A 25,759-nucleotide genomic window follows, 5' to 3' on the forward strand; every position below is an offset into this window, starting at 1 on the left:
CTTCCTAACTATAAGAGTAGTTAAACTCTGGAATACGCTTCCCGGGGAGATTGTGGAATCCCCCTCATTGGATGTTTTTAAGAAAAGGCTGGATTTGTCAGGGTTTACTTGATCCTATCTCAGCGCAGGAGGCTGGACTTGATGACTTCTTGAGGTCCCTTCCAGCCCTACATTTCTATGAGTCTGTGAAAAAGAGGAGCATTTTCCTCAAAATGATGATAATTAGGCTTCGTCTACAGATAGAATTGTGTTTTCGTCCGGAGAGTCCATTTTTAGTGTTTACATTGTCCTTGGACTTTGGCCTGCATTACAGAGTCTCTCCATTGTATGAATCTTGCTGTGAGAGATAGGAGTTGTACTTATACTAAACTGGTAATCCCAATAAGTATATGCTCCCAATAAGTATATGCTATATAAGAATAAGTACAAACACTTAGAGTAGTGTCTTCTCCCAGTTAATCTGTATTCTATGTTGCTTGTGTATGTAGTTTACATTACAAAAAGGTATGACTCATTTTTCCACTGAAAAATTCTGCTCACTTTGAGTGAAATAATCGGAATTCTTCTCATGCTGTCAGATGGTGCTTAGAGCATAAACAAGGCACCACCATCCCTGTCTATCCTGCACCATTCTTGCATGTTCTCTTATGATGTTAATTCCTGTAACTTTTCCCTTTCTGGCTAGTGTTTTAATGAAGAGATTTTTTTTCAGTTGGCCCCTTTGTCATGTTCTTCCAGCTGCCCAATGGCACGCCTGCCATCCTAGGTGCTCTGGCTTCACGCTTAACACATGTCCAAGATATTTCCATCTTCTTTTTCTGGAAAACTTTCATGATAAAGAGTTGTGGCATTCTATGACACGTCTTTTTATTTGTTATAAATTAATTTTGTATAATACCTAGTATTTTTCAAAGGCCTTTCCTTTCAAAGACGGTTAGACCTTTGGTGGGCTTTGGTCTGTCTGGACCTTTGGTGGGCTTCTGGATTTCACGTCTATATGTTAAGATGGAAATAACAGTTAAGTTGAAGATTCATAGTTTGGTCTTTACTCTAAAGCTTAAGTGCCTTTAAGACCTACTTAAGATCTCAAAATAAGGCTTTAGTTGGGCCTGAGTGATGCATAAGCCTCTGCATAACCCTCTACACAGGTGTCAAGTATCAGAGGGGTAGCCGTGTTAGTCTGAATCTGTAAAAAGCAACAGAGGGTCCTGTGGCACCTTTAAGACTAAGCTTTCGTGGGTGAATGCCCACTTCATCAGACGCAAGACTTGCGTCTGATGAAGTGGGCATTCACCCACGAAAGCTTATGCTCCAATACTTCTGTTAGTCTTAAAGGTGCCACAGGACCCTCTGTCCCTCTACACAGGAGTAATTTAACCCATTTTGTCCAGTGCATAAATATCTCACGAAAATATGCAGTACTGTATAATCAAGGAAAGCAGCGCTGTCTTGATTGAGCCCAAATACACTCCTCACTCAAATAATTTCTTGTATAGAAAGATACACAACACATTTTTACATATAAAAATACTTATTAGATAAAATAACTTGAAGACGTGAAATAATTGGCGTGTATTCAAATTGTGGTTAATTGAATTCATCTATCACTTAGAGAGCCACATGGGGTACTGACTCTGCATAGAGGAAGTCATTTTCATTAACAGGATATAATTTAGAATGAAAAAATATATACACGCTGCTTGAAACTCTGTTAATAATTAACATGGAATAAATACCTAGACATATATTGAGTTTCCATTTTTCTACCTGTCACTCTTTAGAGATTCAGCAGCTCATTTGCATTCTAAGTAAGTGAATTTATTCAGAGAGATGACACTGTAACACTGCCTTGGAAAGTGGAAGACCTTTCTGTCAGAGCACCAAAAATTAGTCACCTTTGTTACTATAATGGCAGAGTTGAGATCAACATTAATGGTAATTTGTTCTCATGCTTGCTTACATCTGTCAAGGAAGTTTGTTTGTTTGCGAACACAAATCCTACAACCAAAAGCTGTTAGCCAAATGTATCCTCCTTCCCTCCATTATTCCTCAAGCAGATCAACATCATCAAGCTAGAATAAGGAAAAAAAGACGAAAAAAATGCTTTTAATGCAATTATTTATTTGTTTTGTTTTGGAATTTACATATAATAACGGTTATTCACAATCCCTTTACACAGTAATGTCAACAACATGTATGGTTCTTTGCATGCAGCAAGATATGCAGGGAGTTATGTGAATGTTAAATAACAATATCTTTGCATGTGACCCTGAAGCACTGCATCAACAAAACCAGTATAGTATAGTGGATTAGGAGCTAGGAGTGTGGGATTAGGAGCTAGCTGTTTCTGAGTTCTAATCCAACCTCTATCGATGAGTTATTGTATGGCCAAAGACAAATTGCTTTGGACCTGATTTTGAGAAGCACTGAAGACCACAACTCCTATTGTGATTGCTCAGCAGTTCTTCCAATCAGGTCCCTAATTTCTGTCACATTCCAGGGTGCAATCCATACCAGTGAGGGTTGTCAGCACCTGCCCTGAAAGCATGGGTGCTTCACAATGTTTTGCTGTTGTAGCTCCCAACCTGGGCCTCTCACAAACAGGATGCAGGTCACATACGAGTGTCTATGTATAGCTACAGCCCTGGTCCAGTAGTTCTGACCCCAGCAGTCTGTCAGCAACACTCCAGTCACATTCTGGCTTCCACCAGCTTTGGTTGCTACTTGCAGGGTGACCCAATGCACTCCCAGTTCTCAAATTTCCCCCAAACCTGTATCTGCACTGTACAGCCCTCTCCAGGGCAGTTCAGATATTAGAGGTCTGTTGTCCCTGTAAACAGTCAACATTCAACAGTTTGCTACTTTAACTGGAGTTACCCTAACAGTTTGGTTTAACTACAACACTAGATTAGTTTTGATATTTAAAAAAAAAGTTTATTTAACTACATAGAGATTTTAAGTATGTGCAAGTATAAGGTATTAAAGTCAGAATTGATTACAAGAGAAATAAGGATAAAATGCTTTCTAGTAGCTAAAACTTTAAAAAGTTAGATTTGGCTCAAGGTAAAAAATCCTTACCACATATTCCCACCAACATTGATGACCCAAACTCTCAGATCAGAATTCCCATGCAAAGTCAAAGGGCTGCTTCCTTTGTGTTCTTAGGTGAAAGAGAGAGATAGGGAGCAATAGCTTTGGGTGTTTTTGCACCTCAGTTTTATAGTCTAGTCATCCTCTGAAAGGCATTTTCTGAGGGCTATCCTAGATAAAGTTCATTCCAGCTGTGAAGCTGGAGACATGGAGTCTTGTGGCAAAAGAGGTTCCATGTTGTTGATTGCTAAAATGCAGATCTCTCTGTTCCAGCCTCTCTTCCTTGCCAAAGAATGGCCACTTGCCAGGTGATAGCTAATCAACTTTGACACCTGGAAAGAGGCATTAACTTTTCCTTTGTCTTTGAGAAACCGGTTTACTCACTCCCCAGACTTGTCTGGTAAACGCATTGTAGTCATAAATTCAGTTTATGTTCAGAACTCTTAATATGAATTTTGTACATACTTTACACAAGAATATTAATCAGTGTTATCAGTTTTTAAATGATGCCTCCCGAGGCATATTTTGCATAAAGATTATTACAATAAGGTGTAGGGTGTGAATACCTGATTGAGAAGCACTGAAGACCCACAACTCCTAGGTCCTTAATTTGTTTCCTCAGCTGAAAAATGTGACTGTGGCACCAATTCAGGAAAACATTTAAGCATGTGTTTAAGTCCATCTCTGTTCAGGACAACACTTGAGTGTGTGCTAAATCCTACTTATGTGTTGTCCTTGAATAGGTATGCTTTCCAGAATCAGGGCCCAAAATACCAACCTTCCAAGGAGATTTTGGAAGGGGTTCTGAGGATTAATCAGTGTTTCTATCATTGCTTTGAAGATTAAAACTAATTTCTAAGTAGTAGTATTGCTTGGATATACACTGAAGTTCTCAGTACTTACTCAATGGGAGTTGTGTCTGAATTTGAGTATGGAATTCAGGATTTGTACCTAAATGAAGACTGTGAGAGGCTCAATGGTTTGTAGCCCTTCAGCCCTTTATGAGGATTTAGCAGCATAAAGGGACTTCCATAAAGCATGCAAATCTTACCACCAAGGAAATCCTCTGCTGTAGGAGTAATGGATCCACAACCTCCATCTGGCAACCCCCAGTACATGTTGGTGGCACGGCTGGGGGAAAGGAGACATAATTGGAGTCCACTACACTCCAGCAACTCTTGAATGTTATTAACAGCTGAGTGTAAGTTGAAGCAACCTCAGAGTATGGAGAAGTGATAATAAAATGTTAGCACACAAGGATAGTTTTTTATTGTTCTGGTTATACTATCTTATTTAGTATATGAAATAGTGAGTATATTTATCATTTCTGAATTGTAACATTATATTTTATGTTCCACTCTTTCATTAATGCAGGTTGTGACAATATTAGCAAACATGTCTGTGCTGGACCAGTGTGCTTCAGAAATAATTCAAGGAAATGGTATGTATTTGAGCTGAGTTAATGCTGTATCTGTATGTATGGAATGCATGTGAGAAAAGGAGAGAGCTTGAGAGGTGACCTGTGTTAATCACAGGGCAACATGATCTACAGATGCGATCCAATGCAAATGAAGCCTGTTGTTTGCTATAATTCTTTGTGGAATCTGCACCTGCTGGCCAATACAGGTTGATGAGGGATACAAAGTGAGGTCTCAGAATGGCCTTATAATTGAAATACGCTGTCATTCTACAACATGATTTAGAAGACTTCAGATACATAGCCATCCTTCTGATTTAATATTTATAGTTCACATCATTACTCACAGATGTATGTTGAGGCAATCTGAAGCATTTTGATAGTAACATTTGTTTCCGTAAATTAAGACTTAAGATGTTTGAGAAGACATCAGATTACATCATCTATGTATTGAGCTTTGTACATTAGCATCCTGCATTGTTTCATTCAAACTGTATAATGCTATAATAAGACATTACTGCTCCAAAATGTACAAACAGCAGAAGCAATGCTTTCCCATAGCCCTTTAATGATATTTTTGGCAAAACTTCATTATTTGGGAAGTGTACATTTTAGATTTGATTCTGACCAACAGGGAGGAATTGATTGCAAATCTGAAGGTGGGAGGCAGTTTGGGTGAAAGTCATCATGAAATGATAGATTTCATTATTCTAAAGAAAGCGCAGCAGAATAAGGACAATGGATTTTTAAAAAAGCAGACTAACAAACTCAGAGAACTAGTAGGCAAGGTCCCATGGGAAGAAAATGTAAGGGATAATGGTAGGTATACTTAGTGGGGAAGGAAAGTTACTAAGTGATATCAAAAAGACTTAGGGGTCTAATGCCTGTTTTGCGTCAGTCTCCACTAAAAAGGTTAATTGTGACTAGATACTCCAGTGCAATTAATGTTAAGAAAAATGAGGAAGGAACGTAAGCCAAAATGAGGAAAGAACAGGTTAAAGACTATTTATATAAGTTGGATACATTCAAGTCAGCAGGCCCTGATGAAATGAAGTAGTTACGATACTTAAAGAACTAGCTGAAGCAGTCTCAGGACCATTAGTTTTTTTTTTTTTTTTGGAGAACTCCTGGAGGATGGGTGAGGTCCCAGAGGACTGGAGAAAGGCAAAAATAGGGCCTGCCTTTAAAAAGTGGAACAAAGAGGACCCAGGGAATTAGATCAGTCTGCCTAACTTTGATACTTGGAAAGATACTAGAACAACTTATTAAACAATCAAGTTGTATGCACCTAGAGGATTATAGCGTTATAAGAAATAGCCAGCATAGATTTGTCAAGGACAAATCATTCCACACCAACTTAATTTCCTTCTATGACAGGTTTACTGGCCTAGAGATAGGGTGGAAGCAGTAGATTTGATATCTCTCCTGTTCTTCTTGATTTTTAGTAAGGCTTTTGACAGTCCCACATGACATTCTCTCATAAGCAAACTAAGGAAATGTGGTCTAGAGGAAATTACTATAAGATGGATGCACAACTGGTGGAAAGACTACTCAAAAAGTAGTTAATGGTTTGCTGTCAAACTGGGAGGGATATCTATTGGGGTGCAACAGGGATCAGTCTTGGGTCCAGTACTAGTCAATATTTTCATTAATGACTTGGAGAATATGCTTATAAAAATTGTAGATGACACCAAGCTGGGAATGGTTGCAAATACTTTGGAAGACAGGATTAGAATTCAAAATTGGAGAATTGGTCTGAATTTAACAAGAAGAAATTTAACAAAGTGCTTCCATTAAGAAGGAAAAATCAAATGCCCAATTACAAGATGGGGGAATAGGCTAGGCAGTATTACTGTTGAAAAGGATCTGGGGGCATTAGTGGATCACAAATTGAATGAGTCAAAAATGTGTTGCAGTTGCAAAAAAGGCTAATATCATTCTGAGGTGTATTGTCATATTTAAGACACAGAAGGTAATTGTCCTGCTAAAGCCTCCGCAGGAGTACTGTGTCCAGTTCTGGGAATTACACTTTAGGAAAGATGTGGACAAATGGGCAGAGTCAACAAGTATGATAAACGGTTTAGAAAACCTGACAGATGAGGAAAGGGTAAAAAAACAACAACAAGGTATTATAGGAGACTGTAAGGGCAGGAGAACAGTCCTGCGGATAAGGAAATAGGAGATCTAACTGATTTTAGGGAGGCACCTGGTAGCAGCTCTATAATTACGATTATATGATCTTAAAATGGGGCATAAATTCCTGTTGATCTCTAAAAGTAGATGGCTAGTCAGTGACGTTTCACACAGCTTTTTCTGTCCCATGAAGTTTTGTTTGGTTTTGCATAATATGTTTTTAATAGAGAGGGTTTGAATTTGAGTTGTGGCTGAAACATTTCTTTAGCAGACCTACTTTTTCAGTGTTGACCAATACTCTTAAAATCATTTTTTGTTTACACAAAACTTTGGAGAAGTGGATTCTGAGGAGAAATGATGAAGTGGTCTGTTTGCTAAATATAATTAGATTTAGGGTAATTTTTAGTCGTTTCTCATGTTATAGCTGAAAGTGTTATGCACACAGACCTGACTGATGGAGGATTGGCACAAACTAACCTGGATTCAATAGGGTCCATGGACACATAGGAGGCTTAGGTTTTCATTTCCTTACTTTTGTGTGTTTGTGTCAGGTGTGTGTGAGAGAGAGAGAGTGTGTGAAGTAAAGCTGCCTTATTGTATATTGTATTGTATATTGATTACACTATATATTAGGCAAAAGTCTGTGTAGGGTCATGCTGTGTGTAAGTTCATGTATTTTCAATTAGGCATCCTCTAAACAGTTTATTATTACAGCTTCATCTTTAGCTATAATACACCCACTATTCCAGTCTGCTCCTCGTAGGATCAAATCCTACAAGGTGCTGAGTCCTCTGAGAAGTGATGAGCACTCTCCACTGCCACTGAAGACATTTGGTCTGATTCTCTTCTCACTCAGATTGGTGTAAATCAAGAGGAACTTTATGGAAGTCAATGGAGTTACACCAATGCCAAATGAGTGAGAAAGGAGAATCAAGCCCAGTTGGAGTGGAGGGCACCTAGCACCTTACAGGATCAGGTCCTTGCTGAATTGACACTGCAGGTTTCAATAAATTGTGCGGCAGTTTGGGGATGTGCATGAACATCCACTATAGTCTAAGTTGAGACCACACATGTTCACTTCATTTGTGATGAATAAACCTTATTTGGACCCAGACGCAGAGTGTTAAAATGTTAATGTATTAGCACACGGTGCCATCTAGCCCTCCCTCTTAGCCAGTGAGAAGATGCAAGTAAGTGATCATTTTAGTCCTGGCACATGTCCATGTAAAACTTAGACTTAATTAACCAAAGTGTGTTTGTGGTACAATAAAGTCTGCATATTTCCCTCTTGTTGGAAACTCAGATCAAGGCAGCTGCCTCTAGGCTTGTGAAAAGGGGTGAGAGCCAACTTGTGCATAATAGTTTCCTATGTCTGTGTAATATGGTAACAATTAGCAGTTGGTTAGAAACCAGAGATACTGATGAGAGAAGAGCTTTTGGAACTGGAAGCTCTTGGTTGGGCTCTCTTCTCAACTTTGGTTTCTAGCTCTGATTCTTTAGCTAATTGGAAGCAATTAATATTTTTGTTAATTGCGTAAATGTTCTAACAAAAATATAACAATAAAATATGACCATAATATTAAATTACAGATATAGGTAACAATAAATACATAGACAGAAGTGTACAGATTGTTGACATTCTGAGTGAAATCCTTGCTCTATTAAACTAATGGGAGTTCAGTTGTAATGGTATTTAATTGGAATGGAAAAGGGGCTTCATATCCCCTTTTAAAATGTTTTTGGCATAGTATCTATCTATCTATCTATCTATCTATCTATCTATCTATCTATCTATCTATCTTCCCCCTCTGATGTTTTTGTACTGAAAGGGTAGGTTTTGTGGATGATATAATTTTAATAATCTGGCTGTTGCTCTCATCTCTTAATCATTATGTCCTGTTTTAAAAGGTATCATGATACCTGTAAGACTTATACTTAGGGTGTTTTGCTCTAGATATACTGGCAGTGTGATATTTTATGTTTTAGTTATAGATAACTATGTTACTAGTGCCCCAGTGGGATCTCCCCTGTAATCTAGTTCATTAGAAGTCTAGGGGCTGCAAGGAATCTTTTTTTCCTCTTACTGTGTGTATGTGTCCAGGGAGCTGATGGGTCATCAAAACATCTAATTGAGTACAGTAGCTGCTTCATTGCTGTTTTGATTGTATTATTGTTACAGATATTTACAGGGTGGCCATCAGTGTAGTATCGAGACACACATTATACAAGGTACATAGAGGAAGAGTACACAAATAATTTTCCTTTCCCTTGCACTTCTGTGAAGGATCCATCTCCCCCAAAGCACCAGGACAGAGGAGTCTAGCTTGGCTGGTGGTATGAGATGTCTATTGGGGTTGTGCAAGGATAAGGCTATGAACCTGCTCCCTCTGCACTAGCCAACAGAGCTACCTGGACATGGTGCCGTGTGCATGCCTCCCTAGTAACAGAATATAGCACGAACTTGCAGCAATCGCAGTGTAACAGGGAACACTGTGCAGCCCAAAGCCTGCAAAATTGGGTAAAATGCCTTAAAGTGACAACCTTGCCCTGTGTGCGTGTGTGTGTGCATGTATACATCTGTACATGTGTGCCCCAACTAGTCAAAAAGTGACTAGTGAATCTGTGCTCAACTTGAAACACCTTAAAGGAGCCTAATCTTTAGAGGGGAGCACAGAGGAGCTGCCTCCCAATCTGAGCATCTCCTCCCTGCACAAGACATTGGATGAGATGTTGGTAAGAGGTTTGTGTTTTGGCATCAGACCACCAAGCTAGAGGTGATGAGCCTGTGACCTCACTGCATCCTTTCCCATGGTATCAGGCCAGCAAACTGGAAATCCTGAGTCCGTATCCTCAGTGTCCTCTGCAATAACATTAGTTCAGCAAGCTAAAGATACTGAACCAGACACCTCACAGCAGCCTGTGCCATGACTACATTGGCAGAATTTAACATTTAATATCTATTTTAATTTTTTTTTTACTTTTTTGTTTTAAGTTTTTTTTACAGTTGCAGGAAATTAAGGCAGGAGTGGGGTTGGGGTTAGAACAGTACTGACAGAAGGGTTGTTGGGGGTTCCCAGAACTGACAGCAGGGCTGCAGAGCATCTGACATCTGATCCCCACAGGCACAAGATGCGGGGAAGACTTGTCCTGGTAGAGCAGAGATCCCCCGGCATTCCCAGTTGGTGAAAGAATGGAGCTGTGAGAGCAGGGCTGCTGAGGACTGCCTGCAGTGCCACAGGGCTAGTGACACCCAATGTCTGCAGGCTCATGGTGCAGGAGGGAGGTTGCACTCCCTCTCACTGTTACAGAGAGATTATTTTTTTAGTCCATTTCAGTGTGTCAGCTGAAATTGACGTTTACCGATATCTATCAATTTAAATTGAATCCCGCCAAAACTAGCCATGGCCACAGACCAGCAGATTAGATGTGCTGACCCAATAACTTCACAAAATCCTGAGCCTTCACAGAAGCCTAACAAGCTAATGTTGCTGAGCCATAAGCACTGGGGCCTGTGCACGTAACATCAAACTGGCAAAGTAAAGGTACTTAGCTAGTAATTTCACAAAGGCTTTGAGCTTAACATCAGTCAATGGGTGAGCTAATAACTTCATAGAGGCTTTTAGCTTGACACTAGCCCAGCAAAATAGATTTGATTAGTGGAAATTTAAAATAATGGTAAATATTACAGTAGTTATAATGTCATGTTATAACAGTTGGAAACCAAGGCACATATCTTGGAGTTTTTTGGATGAATAAACTGAAGCATAAAACTTTACTGAGAATGCAACAACTAAAACATGAGATGAATATCTTCTTTCACATCCATGTCTGTGTCATTGAAGTCCATGGGAAACATACAAATGTATTTGAATTGAGAATTCAGTCTATTAGCCTTGATTAAATTGAAACATTAAAAAGGTGTTTTAAAACATATGAGCAGGAAAGGAAAGTTACATACATGTTAGTACATGTTACATGTTATACATGTTTCCTGAAAGATCTTCTAATGTACTTCCGGCCCCTGCATATAGGTTTATCTTGAATTAGAAGTTAAATGTAACTAAGAACTAAAAGCCTTGCCATGGATTTTGAGCCAGATGTGATAGGTCAGTCTAAAATCCAGATGTCAATCTGTACTAGAACAATCTGGAGAGAAGAGGGGGAAATGTGCATGTATTTGCTGGTTCCATATGTTTTCTAGCTTTCTGTAGACAACATATGTTTTTGCGTAGATACAGATTGTGCCTATATTCTGAACAGCAAAATCATCTGTTGCAGTTGTGTGTCATTATTCAGCTTGCTTCGCTTTTAAACTACTTTCTTGTATAGAAGTTTTTGTTTTCTGGGAGAGATACTAACAGCAACTTTCATTTCTTTGTAGGCGTTCAGCTTTTAATGGAAATGCTCTTTGAAAGATCATCTTCTGGGAATTCAGCAGAAGTCACTGCTTGTGAGCGAGTTCAGCAGAAATCTGCAGTTACTCTGGCACGGCTCAGCCGAGATCCTGAAGTGGCACATGCAGCCATAAAACTCGGCTGTAAGAATTTAATGCTAACCTAGTGGCAGACTGTAAAATATGGAGAGAATGACTTCCTGCTGAGACTAGGGCAGCAGAGGCTTTTGCTGGTTTAGCAAGGAGAGAGGCTCTCTTATATCACTTGTTAATGGTTGCTCTCTACAGACCACAAGGTTCCCTGCACAGTCTGTCCTGACAGTAGATGCGGAGAATGTGCTAAATGAATCTATGGCTAATTTTTCAGTGGAAACTGAGGTGCAGCTTCCTCCTACACATAGCTAGGGATGGAGGGGATACAGAGCTTTTACAGTGACTAGCTGACGCTGTGACACTTGAAGATGCAGCATCTACTCTCTCCTCAACTTAAAACCTCACACACATGTGACTAGTAGGATCCTCCAGCAAAGAGAGACAGTAGGGACCAGATTTTTCAAATTTAAAAATTGTCTGTTTTGGGGAGTTGGGGGATGATGGATAGGAAGGATTTTTTTTAGGTCAGCTCTATTCATTGTAAAAGAGCAGCAGAGGGTAAAAATGGCGAGTTTTCGATAACAACAAACATTGTTTATCTTCATTCTTTTTTACACTTTTAGGTATTCCTCGCCTTATAGAACTCTGCAGATCACCCGCTGAAAGAAATAACAGTGATTCTGTTCTAGTGGCTTGTCTGGTAGGTGCACTTAAGCCATCCTTTAGCTCTCCTGAAAAACGCAGAAATCCCCTTCGTTTCAGTGGGATTTCAATGTGTGTTACAACAAACTTGTGTTACTTAATTACATGTCAGACTCATCCCCTTCCCATCTTAGGCCCAGTGCTGAGTACCTTAATTCCCATTAAAATCAAGATTCGCACACCATGATGGGGTGTACCAGTCCCTTCAAGGCCCCCTGCTTGAGGCCCCACAGTCCACCCCCCAGGAAAGGAAAAATGAAGGTGGGTCCTCTAGGGCTGTCTAGAAAGGCTGCACAGAAGCAGTCAATCAGAGCCTAGCGGGCTCAAATAAAAGGAACTGTAGGGCTTGCACAGGTCAGTTCCTGGCTGGGACCAGAAGGGTGAGGAAGGGAGCTCTGCTCTGGCCAGAGGAGCTCGATGGGCTGACTTACTGTCCCTGGGAATGAGAGGACCTGGAAGATTTGGCTAGCAGGTTTGTGTCATCTTCATCCTCAGTGAAGTTACAGTCATGACCTATTTAATTCCACACTGGGAGTTGGTTGATTCTAATTGTATTTTAAAACTCATCCAATGGCTTCTAACCTCCTCCAGTTTCCTAGATCACTCACAGTCAGGCATTGGAACAGGACATGGTGCAAAGACAATGCTTTTTCCTGGCTCTGACTTCCTTTGGCTAGAGTTCAAACCTCCATCATAAGTGGAGCTGGTAGCAAAGCCTATAGTCAAGGTTGCCCGACACTTTCCATCATAAGACCTGTTTTCAGGTGCTTATAACTTAGCTAAAGTTTAACTATTTGGGAGGAGCCTGAAGGGGTGGAAAATTGATACTGATTGGACAAAGAGATTGCAAGTGGGATGAGGAGTCCCAGGGGTTGGAGAGACAGGATTGGCACAGGGGCAGGCTGGAGAGGATGTGGACACAATGGACCAGGCTTGTGAGGAAGAGAGCAGAAGGCTCTGTATGAACTAGAGTACATTCCTTTCCATCACCAGGAATTGAACCCAAGATTCCTGAGTCTGAACCTTCCTCTGCTGTCGACACATATCCATGAAATCCTCAAAGTGTGTCTCATCCCCCACTAGTCACTTGTATATGTAAGGGATGACAATTTGCTACTACTATCAGTTACTTTATTAGCTCAAGTGCCAGAAGTCTGGGCAGTGGATCTAAAGGATTGAACTCTGATGATGATGCCTCTAGGGGCCAGTATGATTCCACATGATGGAATTTCTGTATTTTCAGTTTGCTTGTTTAAAAACCCAGAAAATCACACACAAAAAGTATCTTTAAAGAACGTTTAAGGTTGCAAAGTCAAGTACTTAAAAGTTAGGAAATGCCAAAATTTAAAGTTGCATGTACAATCTTAAACAGCGCCCTGGTGTGCAGGCATTATAATATGGTTTTTAATTACATGATCATGTACTATTTTTTTCTACAAGACCCCTTTTGAGTGCTTGACTTGGCAACTTTAACTTTTCTTTAATATAGTTTTTGTGTATAATAGATATTACTGGACCTCCTTACTGCCACTGATTCTGTAGAGTGCTGCTTACGGGACCTGTCAGGAGAAGGAAAAGCCAGCTCTATGTTAGCTTCATTCATTCCTCTAAGATAGATCAGAATGAATCCTGACAGAGACATACTTCTCCTCACAAAGAGTGTTTCCATATTGAATGCCACAGGGTTCAATACCGTCAGCTCTCTTATTCAGTAATTATGAAGCCAGAATGTGTACTGTCAAAGTGCAGAATAAGACTCTTGTGCATGGGGGCAGGGCACCTTCAGTGAGATAAACATGACTATGGAATGCCTTAGAGGACAAGAGCAGACTGAGTTCCAACTAGACCATGTTCACATCTAAATGCAAGGGCTGGTTCTTCAATAAGGCTTTGTCACGCTCCCTGGGGTACCCAGGGTTCTGAGGCACCTTTCTATCACCTGGCTTTAGTGTGAGGAAGCCTTGTCTATGCCTGCTGGGGGTCAGCTCCCCAGTTCCACTGGCCACTCTGCCTGTTGGTGATAGGCACACTCCGACCCCTGAGTCTGCTGAGTGTTTCTCTGGAGTGCCCCGCCCCTGGTCCACTGGATACTCACAGTAGTCACAGTTTGCCTCAGCTCGCCACTCCACTTAACACACAGCATTTAGCTATGGTTATAGTGAAAACAAGTAGAAGTTTATTAACTAAGGATAGAGATTCAAGTGACAGCAAGTACAAGTATTGGAAACAGATAGTTACATATAAAACAAAACCATAACATGCATTCTAAAACCTAGACTTAATTAAGTAGGTGCTCTTTTCTCATGTAGAGAAATCTCACCCAAAGTCCTTTGTGTCTTACAGCCAAATTGGCCATGACCTCCATTCATAAGACAAACATGCTATTAGCTTACTCCTGAGTGAAAGTTCCAGGGTGTATTTCTGCACATCCTGATATACCACAACAATCCATTGTATTTACTCGTAAAGAGGATCCCCTCATGCTATTTATTTCATCCTGTAAGTTTCCTCTCTTGAAGATTTCACAATCTCTTGGTGAGCATTTGGCTCACTGTGCAAACAGGCATCCAGTGTGACATACAATCAGAGGTATGGGCCAGTATGGCATACGGGTAAGAAAGTGGCCGCCGGTACACAGCCGATGTTAAAGCAATGTACCGGCAGGGCCGCTGACTTGTGTGTATGTGGGGGAGGGAATGGGCAGCTGCCCCAGGGCCCGGCGATTTAAAAGGGCCCAGGGCTCCTGGCAGCAGCTGGAGCCCTGGGCCCTTTAAATCACTGCTGGTGCCCCGGGTGGCCCAGGCTAGACAGCGCTGAAGGGCTGGCTGGGGGAGTCTGGCTCCAGCCCCGCCCCTTCCACCTGAGGCCCTGCCCCTTCCAGGGGCCCAGAGCCGCCCACCCCACCTTGCCCAGGACCCCAGCCAACCTGTGCACCAGTAAGTCCTTTAAGTTACTTTCACCCCTGCGTACAATGCCCAATATATACATGAACAGAGAGAGAAGTGTCTGTTACCTTCTGCTTGAAACGAACCAGTCTGAGACATGTCAGCTCCTGGTTATCAGCCTTAAGACCATAATATTCAGTACAGTCTCACAACTCCTTAAATATCTATACATATATTTCACAAAATGATTGATGCCCAGTGGGTTACTGGCTGTCAATAGGGAGGGGAAACAAAGATACAGAAAGTGAAATGACTTGCCAAAGGTCACACAACAGGTCATGCACTCAGTGTAATACATTCAAAAGAACAGTTTCATAATCAAATTGAGAGGGAGATTTAACTGGATGAGTGGACAATTGAGTCTAGTACATAGTCCCTATGTTGGCCCTGTGCACAGGGATCAGTTTCACGTGTTGACCGTTATCGGTAGGCACTGTATGTTATGGACTCAAAGTGAAGAATTTACTAATCCTTAATTGTACTGTCATTGTTTCTGACAGGCAGCCTTACGAAGACTAGCAGTTATGAGTCCCGATGGCCTTGAGGATTCAGATTTCCAGCAGTTGGTAAAGCCTAGACTTGTGGATTCCTTTTTGCTGTGCACAAATATGGAAGAGAGCTTTGTATAAATGACTAAATATAGCCTCCAAAAGCAATCAAACTAACACATGCAGAATGATGTAGTTCTAACAATATTATTTTTATGATTAATTTATTTAAAAACTATTAAAGTCTGGTATGTAGAGGAAAAGAAACAGAAAAAGCAATCTTATATCAGTGGTTTGAGCAAGTAATCCTTCCCCCTCCCCCTGTTTTTTCTTCAATACTTATGGACATGTCAACAGATCAGAAAATTATTATTATAACTGTTGTTATTTTAGATTTGGGGTCAGATTTTCTTCTTGATTACACTGGTGTGATGAGATTGCATCATGATAACTAGGGAGAACTTCGTCCCTTGATTTTAAATGTTCTGACATTTTATCACTATTTCTTTGTAATTACAGTACTATTACATTGTCCAAAAGCTTTATTAGCTTAATGCACTCATGTCACAAAAATTGATTCTTAAAAATGCAAAAATAAACCTGAATACAATAGAAACAGTACCATCTGGGCACAAAATTCTCAAGTCTCCATTCAGGTATGCTGATATGTTGAAGATCTGGTCCTATTTTTTTTATAAACAGAACTGTGGAAATATCTTCACAGGATTAGATACTGAAGGTACGTAAGAAATCAAATAGCCACATTTTCAAGGCTGAATTTTGAGATTTTTTGAGAGGTGGTTTAGGCTGTCTAAAAATGTGGTCCTTCACAGGATATATAATTACAGGTAATTTTTTTCTATTTTAATTACATTAAATTATAAAATCCTGGAAAATGGTAGTTTGTAAAAATATGTATAAAAATATACCTGATTCTGTACAAAATGTTTAGATATCCACAAATAACTTAGCATGGCACACAAGGAAAATGGATTTGCATTTCATAGTTGTACATGAATTCCTGTAGTGCATAAGCCCGACATATTTTTAGTGATTCAAGCCAATACTTGTTTGAAAGTATGTGTGCATATATTTTAAAAAACAGGTAAACAGATTATAACTCTGACTGAACCTTGAGTTATTCTGTTTTCTTAGCTTGTCATTTTTCTTTAAAATGTAGGGTGGGATTTTAAAATTCACTCAAAGCTGGCAGAAGAAAATTCCACTTGTAGATGTTTACGTAGAGGGTAGAATTGATTGAAAAATGGGAATTTTTTCATCAAAAATGTTTGAACTTTGAAATTTTTCAGTCAGCAATGTCATGGGAGTCTTTTTGCTTCTATGTCTCTCTGGTAACTCAGGAAGATTTGTGTTTTTGACATTTTGTGGTTGCTTGCGAATACTGCTCTGAATAATTTGTGGTAGGTAACTCTCTGGTGCTAGGACCTCTGCCCCCCCCCCAAAGTAAAGAGAAACCCTACTTCCTGAATTTACCTCACAGAAGGTTATGAGGCTTAATCCATTAATATTTGTTTAGTGTTTTGAGATTTGAATGAAAGGCACTGTGAAAGTGCTAAATTGTCATCATCTTCCCAGTTTTCATGAAAGATGCTTCCATCTTTTATCTTATGTATGACAAAGTCCAGCTCACTTCCAGATGTGTAGGAGCGCAGACGAAGTCTCTTTGCTGACATCTTCTTGGTGATGTCTTAGGTCAACCATGCATTTATCCTGGATAAGGGTTAACATGCCTTTTATAAATATTAGCACACGTACAGTGACCGCTGCTTTAAGCAACCACTCAAAGTTCAGACAAAAATCAGATGCTTTACAGAGATGCTTTTCTTATATGAGTGGAGATTAATTCTGCTTAGTATCCCATGACTATTTTGAGGCGGCCCTTTAAGACGTGACCTTGCACTGTAAGGATTGGTCTGTTGTAAAGGCTTCATTGTATTATACCAGTGACTCTGACACTTTCCTCACTAAAAGCAAAGACATATTTGAACTGACACATTAAATGGTGAAATCATCACTCCTGGTGTAAACCATTTAACTTGATAGCAACACATAGGATAGTAGAGTTTACTACAGGAATCCTATTAAGATGTTATAATTTATCCTTATAATCCAAAATTGCATAGAAAGGGCCAAATTCTGCTCTGTCCCACTGTTGAAACCACACTTCTTTGGCTCTGGCTAATGTCAATTACTCTGTATTTGCATTCGTGTAGCTAATAGTAGAATTTGTCCCATAATGTGTTCAAGTCAACAGCTGCATTCAAAAATGGATAGGTACAAACTGCATGTCATTGTTCCGCTGACAAACATGTAATATCCAAGAGAGGACAGAATTCACTGGTACATCTTATGCCTGTGTAAGGCCAAAGGGATGTTTATATAAGCACCAAAAGTAGCTATCAATAAGAATTAAGGAAATCCATTTCTCACATGCACGGACACCACTTTGCGCTACTTTGTCAGTCTAACCTGGGTACAAGTGGAATTTACATTGCCATAATCACATGAAGTAGAACTGAGTGAATAATTGATTTTTTTTGGTCATCTCTGTGGCTGTTCTGAAAATTTAAAAAAAAAATGATTTCAGGTTGTCCTAACACACAAATTTTCCAAAATTTTTGGTGTATTGAGGAGTTAAAAAATAAAATTTTGGTTCAGATTGAACAAAATGTTTTTTACCTAAAAGAAAATTTGTTTTTAATTTGAGCTTTCTAAAATGTTTGTTTTTAATGAAATTGAATTAAAGTTTTGAATCAAAAAACTGAAACATTTAATTTCAAAGATATCAAAAAGAAAAAGAAAAATTCCCCCCAGATTTTTTGTGTGTGACTGGAATAATTTGGTGAATTCAACACAAATTTGGCTCTGGGAGCCTGTATGTCTACATTGAAGTTTTGTAGCCCTGCAGTCTGAGCCCTGTAAGTCCGAGTCAGCTGACATGGGCCAGACGCAGGTATTTTATTGCAGTGTAGACATACTCCCAGTATCGCACAGGCAGAAGAGTGCTTTGGAGTACATCCGACTCTTTGGAAGCGCAACTAGTCAGTAAGAGCTGATAGAAGGAATACAAACACTTCAGCGCTGACCCAGGGAGAGCAGAAATAATAGTAAAGGTGCAATGGTGAACCAGGACATGTTTAAAGTAGGGCATAGTACAAAGGGAGAAAATCCATAGAAAAGCACAGCCAAACAACCCTTTACACCAACCACATATTGGATCACAAGTATCGTATTGATTCACAGTACAAACTTAGTCAACAGCCCTCAAGATCTTGAACAGCAGAAAACAGGGCGGGGTGGAGGTGGGAAGAAGTGGGCGGGGGGGGCAGGCCTGGGGCAGAGCTGGGTTTTGAGCACTCCTGGGGCCCGGAGGAAGCTGGCGCCTGTGGTTTTTCCTAAAGGGTGGTCCATTTTTTTGTTTTGTTTTTTGGAAACCAAACCCCCAAACATTTGAAGACAAAACAAAATGAAAACTGTCATTTTCAATTGACATTTAGGCACAAAATGTTGTATTGTTTTGTATTTTTAGCCGAAAAGAAACAAAATGGCATTTTAATTCTAAATGAAAATGTTTAATTTAAGAACATTGATTCTAAAAAAACCCTTCTGTTTTGCCTTTCCATGGGAAAAATCAATGTTTTAAATCAGAATTGTATGCAATGTAGTTGTAGCCGTGTTGGTCTTGTCTCTCTTACCAACAGAAGTTGGTCCAGTAAAAGATATTATCTCACCCATCTTGGTTCTTAAAAAAGAATTGACAGTTTCCAATGAAAAATTTCAGTTTTAATGAAACCATATTTCTTAACAGGAAAATTTTGTGCACCAAAATTGTTACCAGCTCTAAAATATATGTATTCAACCTCATTGAAATCAAGCAGCAGCAGCTGGGAACATAGGGCAGAATTTAGCTCAATTACTTTGGAATCTGAAAGCTACGCTTGCTAAAAACAATTCTCCCTTCATTTGCATTTCTCAGAACTGTTTTTTAAATTGTATGTTTTTGAAATGTTGGACAAATGGGCAGTGAACTGCCAGCTCCTTTGTAAGTTGTTTAACAGACCTTATGACTTTGGACTATGAACTGAATAGTTGTGTTGAAAATCATATTTAGTTCAAGAATTTACAGATATTTTGGCTCAAACATTATTCACAGAATAAAAATTTATACTTCAATGTATTGTGTGTCTATTACATTAAACATTATTTACAGTGAAGGTTACTGGTCTGACATTATTTGTTTCAAGGAATGACTTTAGGTACACAGAACAAGACCTATATTTATAAATCCACCTACTGACCTCTTCTGGGTTTTGCACAGCTAGCAGCTGATTCTGACTCCCCTCCACAACAGTAGAAAGCATAAAAAGACTGTGTATTATAAGGGAAAAATTAAACCACCAATGATGTATTGGGTTTTTAATCATAACCTGTTCCAATGATAAAATGTCTCCAAGAACTTAGAAAAGTGAAAGGAATGGATAAGCTAAGGCAGATGCTCAATAAGAGCATGTCCCATGGTCAGAAACCAGCATACCAAAAGCATAGTCACACACTACCTAAAGGCACAATTTGTGGCATATAGAAAAGACAGAAATTCTTCAGGACTTGGTTCAAAGAGGTACTCCATTGCCAGCTTGGCAGGTCTATATGGTGTCTGGCTTTGACTTTCTTAGCAGATCTTCACTAATCAAGATGTAATGGATCAGCATGTTGCATGGAAATCCTTTTGAAGTCAAGTTATGAGAACAAGACATCTATAGAAGAGGACTTGTATGACGGGACATAACAGGCCTTCATTGCCCCCTGCTGCAGTCTTACTACACCCTGCCCCAGGAAAAGTGCAGCAAAAGTGGGTCCTCCAGGCCTGCCTAGAAAGGCTGCACAGAAGCAGCCAATCAGAGCCCAGCAGGCTCAGATAAAAGGAGTTGCAGGGCTTTAGTAGGTCAGTCCCTACTGGTAATTTAGGTTTTTTTTTTTTTTCATTGAAACTTTTCACTGGAAAATAAAAATTTCGCAACCCACTATACTTTGGACAGATTGAAGTTTGTATTGGCAGCCATTGCTGAAAAATATTTTAACTATTGGAAAGCATCTTCTCTTGAGAAAGATCCCTACGTACTTTACAGACTATCCAGAACTGCTCTGAAATGCAGCCTGTCTTGGGGGTGAAGTCAGCCAGCGCACATCAGTGTGTGTGCAGTGAGAGTGTTTCTTCAAGATAACCCTAGCATCGTTATTTTCTTTACTCTTTAGGGTTTCCATCTAATTAAAGACAGACTGAGGAGATGCTGGTAAAGGCATTCATCATCCCAAAGAAAGGGAGAAAGAAGCTGTAGTTGTGTATGTTCACTGGAGAACTGAAGGAATTCACTATCTGAGGTACATGCACAACGTGTCATTATTAAGTAAATGTTGATCAAACCTGAAATACCTAAGGCAACCAATCAAACCCTGCAAACAGGTTGTGTGAAAATTCAAATTTGTCTGTTTTACACTGTAAGCTCTCAAGAACAAGAGCTGTCTCTTGCTGTGTTTGTACAGTGCCTAGCACACTGAGGCTAGGTCTACACTACAGCGGGGGTCCGACCTAAGATACGCAACTTCAGCTACGTGAATACCGTAGCTGAAGCTGCGTATTTTAGGTCGGCTTACCTGGCGGTGAGGACGCGGGAAAGTCGACCGCTGCCGCCGACTCCGCTGCCGCCTCTTGCCGAGGTGGATTTCCGGAGTCGACGGCAGAGCGATCAGGGATCGATTTTACCGCGTCTTCACTAGACGCGGTAAGTCGATCCCCGATAGACCGATTGCTACCCGCCGGATCGGCGGGTAGTGAAGACAAAGCCTGAGACCCTAATGTTTGCGACCTCTGAGGGCTACTGTAGTAAAAGGAGTGTTAACCATGATAACAGTTCATGTGAAAGTATCAGCATTTTCTTTATCTCTTTAATATTACATTATCTAGTTCCTGAAAATGTTCTTGCAACCTTTAGCATATCTTGTGTTCACGTATGGTGAATGCTTACTAATTTTACATGGTTTTATCTTAGACTACTGCCTATTCTGTTGTGGTATATTTTCAATAGCAGTGTTCATGAAGTAAGAATAATTGAACGTAAAGTGTACTCCATAAATAAATTTGTTGTATGCTAGCTTATTAGGGAGCCTTTATTATCAGACAATACTTCTGTTGCTTCTTATCTTGTTCCTTCGCTTATTTTCCTCATATTTTCCCTTGACCCTCTTGCTGTGACAATTTTGTAACGGGCTTGTTAAATTGTATCATCTGGTGCCTTTTCTTTTTGCACATAAATACTCTTTTCCTTTTCTGGTAACAATTTTTGTAGAAACCTATTAAATTCTGTACAGGTGATACAGCCTAGAGATTGCCCCTTATTAAATAGCTCCTGAAGCCCTACATAAGTCCCACTTAAGCTTTCAAAGCAGAGTGAGACTAACCTGGTCCATAGGCTTGAATGAATTTTAATCCATGATTACATTATAGCACCTTTAAGGAGACTTAGTGGAAGCTAGAAAATCAGGATTACTGGATAATACTCCATAAATATCTTATTTTTATAACTGTTATGGCTCTCTTTCATTTCATCATATCTAATTGGAACAGACACATGTCTCACCTTAGGTAACTAGATTTAATTTGGTACATAAATGTCCTTTTTATTCCTTACCTGATTGTTCTTGCTGTTGTCAATCAGTAATTGTGAATTATCAGTGAAGTGTTCAATGGTCCATAAACTCATGGTACATTAACTGTGCGTTACATATTAACTGTGAAGCCAGAACATTTGTACTGCAGTCATGGAGAGTTGAAGAAGAGACATGAAATGTTAATACACTATGAATTCTTGATGACTAAGGGAGGGGAGAGGTTTCACCAACGTAAAGGGAGTTAGAGTTCCTGCTATATGAATAAAAAGCCCCTTTACCAATTTTTGGTGACTCAGTATTTTACTGTATATTTGTCAAGCAGTGAATATGAAGAGTTCCCCATTCAATGATGATCTGTTTAGGTTGTAAACTCCTAGGGGAAGGACTATTTTTGTTTGTTCTGTGTTTAGTCCAGTCCTGGTCTATGACTAAGCTCTCCTAGGCACTACAATACTACTACTACTATTAATTTATGATAATAGGGGAAGAAAGATGGAGACCCTCAGAATCCACTGAAGGTGGGAATGAGAGAAGAGTAATAGGTCCATGTCTAGCAGGATCCTAGAGCTTGGAGCGTGGGGATCAGCCCTGATGCTGAGGCCTGTAGGATTATGTCAGAGAAGAGTGATTGTTAAACAAATATTGTTACTAGAACAGGTACAAACAAAAAGTAGTTTTGCAAAATAAATTGAAATGTAAAAGTTGCTTTCCTTTTGAAGGGTTCTATATTGATTTTTGTTTGTTTTTCTTGAAAATCTTTTGAGGATTTTGTTACTTAATTCCACTCCCCTGCCAATCAAAAGTATTGGCATTATTGAAATTGTTCCTTTGCTTATTTTCCTCACATTATTGAAATTGTTGTTCAAATTCTAAGTTTATCAAAACTGAGTTTTGATAAGATTTTGGGGTCACTTTTTGGACAGAACTTTTTTTTAAAGGCACAACATTTTTCACAAATTGAAAAAATTTCAACAATGTTGACAATTTTTCAAGATAAAGTTGTTTTCAAAAAGATAATTTTTTTCAGAGAAACATTTCGTTTGGCATATTTCAACCAGCTCTACTTATTGCCATACAAAAGCTATTCCAATATAGCTGTAAATTATAATTTAAAATATTAAAATAAACTGAGATCATAACTCCTATTTTAATAATACTGAATATAAAACAGATAGGCATAGGGATAATCAAGAGATAAAAGTTTATTTAGAAAAAGCAGCTTAACATTATTTGATCATTAGCTTGCTTTATAATGTCTTGCAGCATACAAATGAATAACATTGACTCTTCGCCTGTTGGCATGAATGGATAAGTTATGTATTTTAACTGTAGTTCTGAGGCTACATTTTCAAATGTATTGTACTTATTTTTTATGTCTGAATTTCTAATATTTGCCTGGAACTAGAAAAGAGAAAATTGATGAAGGCAAATAAAACTTTTTGAAGTATAAAATATTTCTGCTAATAAATTCAGCTACAGCAATCATCTCATTTTAGGGCCCAGTGATTTTTCACTAGAGGAAGAAACAAATCCATGACAACTGTCCTCCTGAAGTCGCACTTTCAGAAACCACTCTTCACTGTTCTGTGAATCTTGGAAGCCCCAGTGATGGGGTCAGCAGAGATTAAAAGATTTTTCTCTCACTTCAGATTGTTGCCACACTGTAACTTGGCATTTTCTTATTAGTTATGTTCCGTGATGTTCCAAAACAGTTATTTGTGCTTTTTTATCCAGGGTCCAGACTCCAAGGTGTCAATTATCAAGGCAAAATTCTGTCATGCTTTTTGACTCATAATAATAAGTCCTGTCTTTTTAATTTAGAGCAGTCGTGTAGTTGTGCTCTCTACAAACCGAAGGTCTGTTTTTATGCTGTGGCCAAGTGCCAGGGTATATATGGAATGAAAGCAAGTGATTAAGTCTCACCTACAGAGATTTGTCTTGTTGAATAACCAATGAAGCATGCTTCACTTGGGATGATCTTTGGCTCTTAGTGTGTTTGCTTGGTGACTGTCTTCCTTCATGTGTCCTGTGGACTTTTTAAGTTTCTCCAAAAACTTCTTGAGAGCTGCCTTCTCCCTATCCACATCAGCACAGCGGAGAGCTGCAGCCCTCTGGATAATTTTGATTTTATCAACACTCCTCTTCTCTTCCCCACGATTTGCAACTCTTGCCCACTGAAGAGCCATTGTGTCTTCAACCTTTTTTAGAGGCATCTTCTTTACCTTTAGCTTATTCATGCTGGACTCTTTTAAAATCCACAAAACAACGATCAAGCTAGCCACAAAATCGATACTTTTCCTCTTCTGGGTACTGTGAGTTATTAACTTTCTTTGAACGTTATTGCAGCTTCTTTCTTGGAAGGCTTAAGGTTAATAATTAACCAATTTTCTCAGGGCGGGTTGTTATTGTTCCCCTGTTGTGCCATCCTTTTAGCTGATTTAATAAACCACCTGATAGGTTTTTACTTGAACTACTTTTAATTTCAAGCCTAACTTTCTGAAAATAATATGTAATTTGAAGAAATTGAAACTGAAGGGCTTTTTTTTTTAAAAAGAATTAAAAAGCACGAAAAGGAATCATATTAAGGTCATCTACATGTCACATTTTTATTTTAACATTGTTCGTTTTTTGTAATGAAGATAGTGTAGGTATTGTTCAACCTGATGTTAACTGTGGCTGTTGTATTACAAATACCAGCAACAGTATTGTTATGAGCTTGGTTAAGCCTTGGTATGGGTTGAGTTGAAACCTCATTGTAACTGATGTGTGACTTCACCTTTCACTTAACATTGCTGTAAGAGACAGTTAAGGGGCGACACTTAAAACAAGGCATAATGGAGTCTGCCCAGAAACTAGCCCCATGTAGGTGGATGGTTCAGCTAGATATCGTTCTGGCCAGGATGGTGGGTATGCCTGCATGTGTGTGAAAAAAGAGAAGCTGGGGCTGCAGACAAGACACACAGAGAGACTGAGAGCAGAGAGAGAAAATGAAGCAGCAGGCTGTAAAGCACAGTGCGATCTTGGGAGAAGCCTAAAGAAAGATGCTGAGTCAGAGGTGCTGGCTGAAGGAAGCTTGGGCCTCAGGAGCTAAGAAACTGCTCCTTTTGCTTTTGGTTCCTCCTGTGGTCGCAGAAGCAGGCCTTTGTATATTCCTTGTAAATGAACAAGATTTCATCAAACAAAAAATGCCACGTTCTACTATCAATTTCTACTTTGAACCACAACATCCCTAGTACCCCAAATTTTGAGTAGCTGCTCAAGTTTAAAAAGGGGTAACAATTTGTTAGTCTGTAAACCCTTTGTGATTTCGGAGAGGGATTAAGCCACACGGTGGCTTTAACCCCCTCCAGTGAAACAACCAAACAAAAACCTTCAAAAAATATTCTGGTTAGGAATGCAGCAGAAACTCCGGACACTGGTTAAAATTATTCCAAGAGCCAACTTTTGATATGTTTTATAACATTCTGAGGTAGAGCTTTAGTGCTCTGAATTAGAGAAGGACAAAACCATTTGGATGTAAGCCTTCATCCAGATTCACAACAGAATCTTTTTGAAGTTTTAAAAAGGTTTAGTAAATCTATAACGAGAATATAATCTATTATTACTCAGTGTAATGCACCCAGAAGCAGAAGTGATGAAATACATCCGGAAGAACCACTGCTCTTATATTTGCGGCCTATTGAGATGCTGTGTGTATGGAAAATCTCAAAAAAACCAACAACATGTTTGTTGTTCTGAGATTTCTTTAGGAAAGAATTTTCTCTGAAATATGCTTGTCATGTGAAATATAGATGTGAGAATAATATCAACA

General features: G+C 39.3%; 1 protein-coding gene across 1 annotated transcript in view; it reads left to right on the forward strand.

Moving 5' to 3' along the window:
- INSC (INSC spindle orientation adaptor protein) overlaps nt 1–15,402 on the forward strand; it is a 150,861-nt gene extending 135,459 nt beyond the window's left edge. The window contains exons 9-12 of the mRNA XM_065402628.1: nt 4,465–4,531; nt 11,022–11,177; nt 11,750–11,826; nt 15,274–15,402. Coding sequence (XP_065258700.1) covers nt 4,465–4,531; nt 11,022–11,177; nt 11,750–11,826; nt 15,274–15,402 — 429 coding nt within the window. The remainder of the gene's footprint in view (nt 1–4,464; nt 4,532–11,021; nt 11,178–11,749; nt 11,827–15,273) is intronic.
- The last annotated feature ends 10,357 nt before the right edge of the window (nt 15,403–25,759 follow it).

The sequence above is a fragment of the Emys orbicularis genome, chromosome 4, assembly GCF_028017835.1.
Source record: "Emys orbicularis isolate rEmyOrb1 chromosome 4, rEmyOrb1.hap1, whole genome shotgun sequence".
In the NCBI taxonomy this organism is placed as follows: domain Eukaryota; kingdom Metazoa; phylum Chordata; order Testudines; family Emydidae; genus Emys; species Emys orbicularis.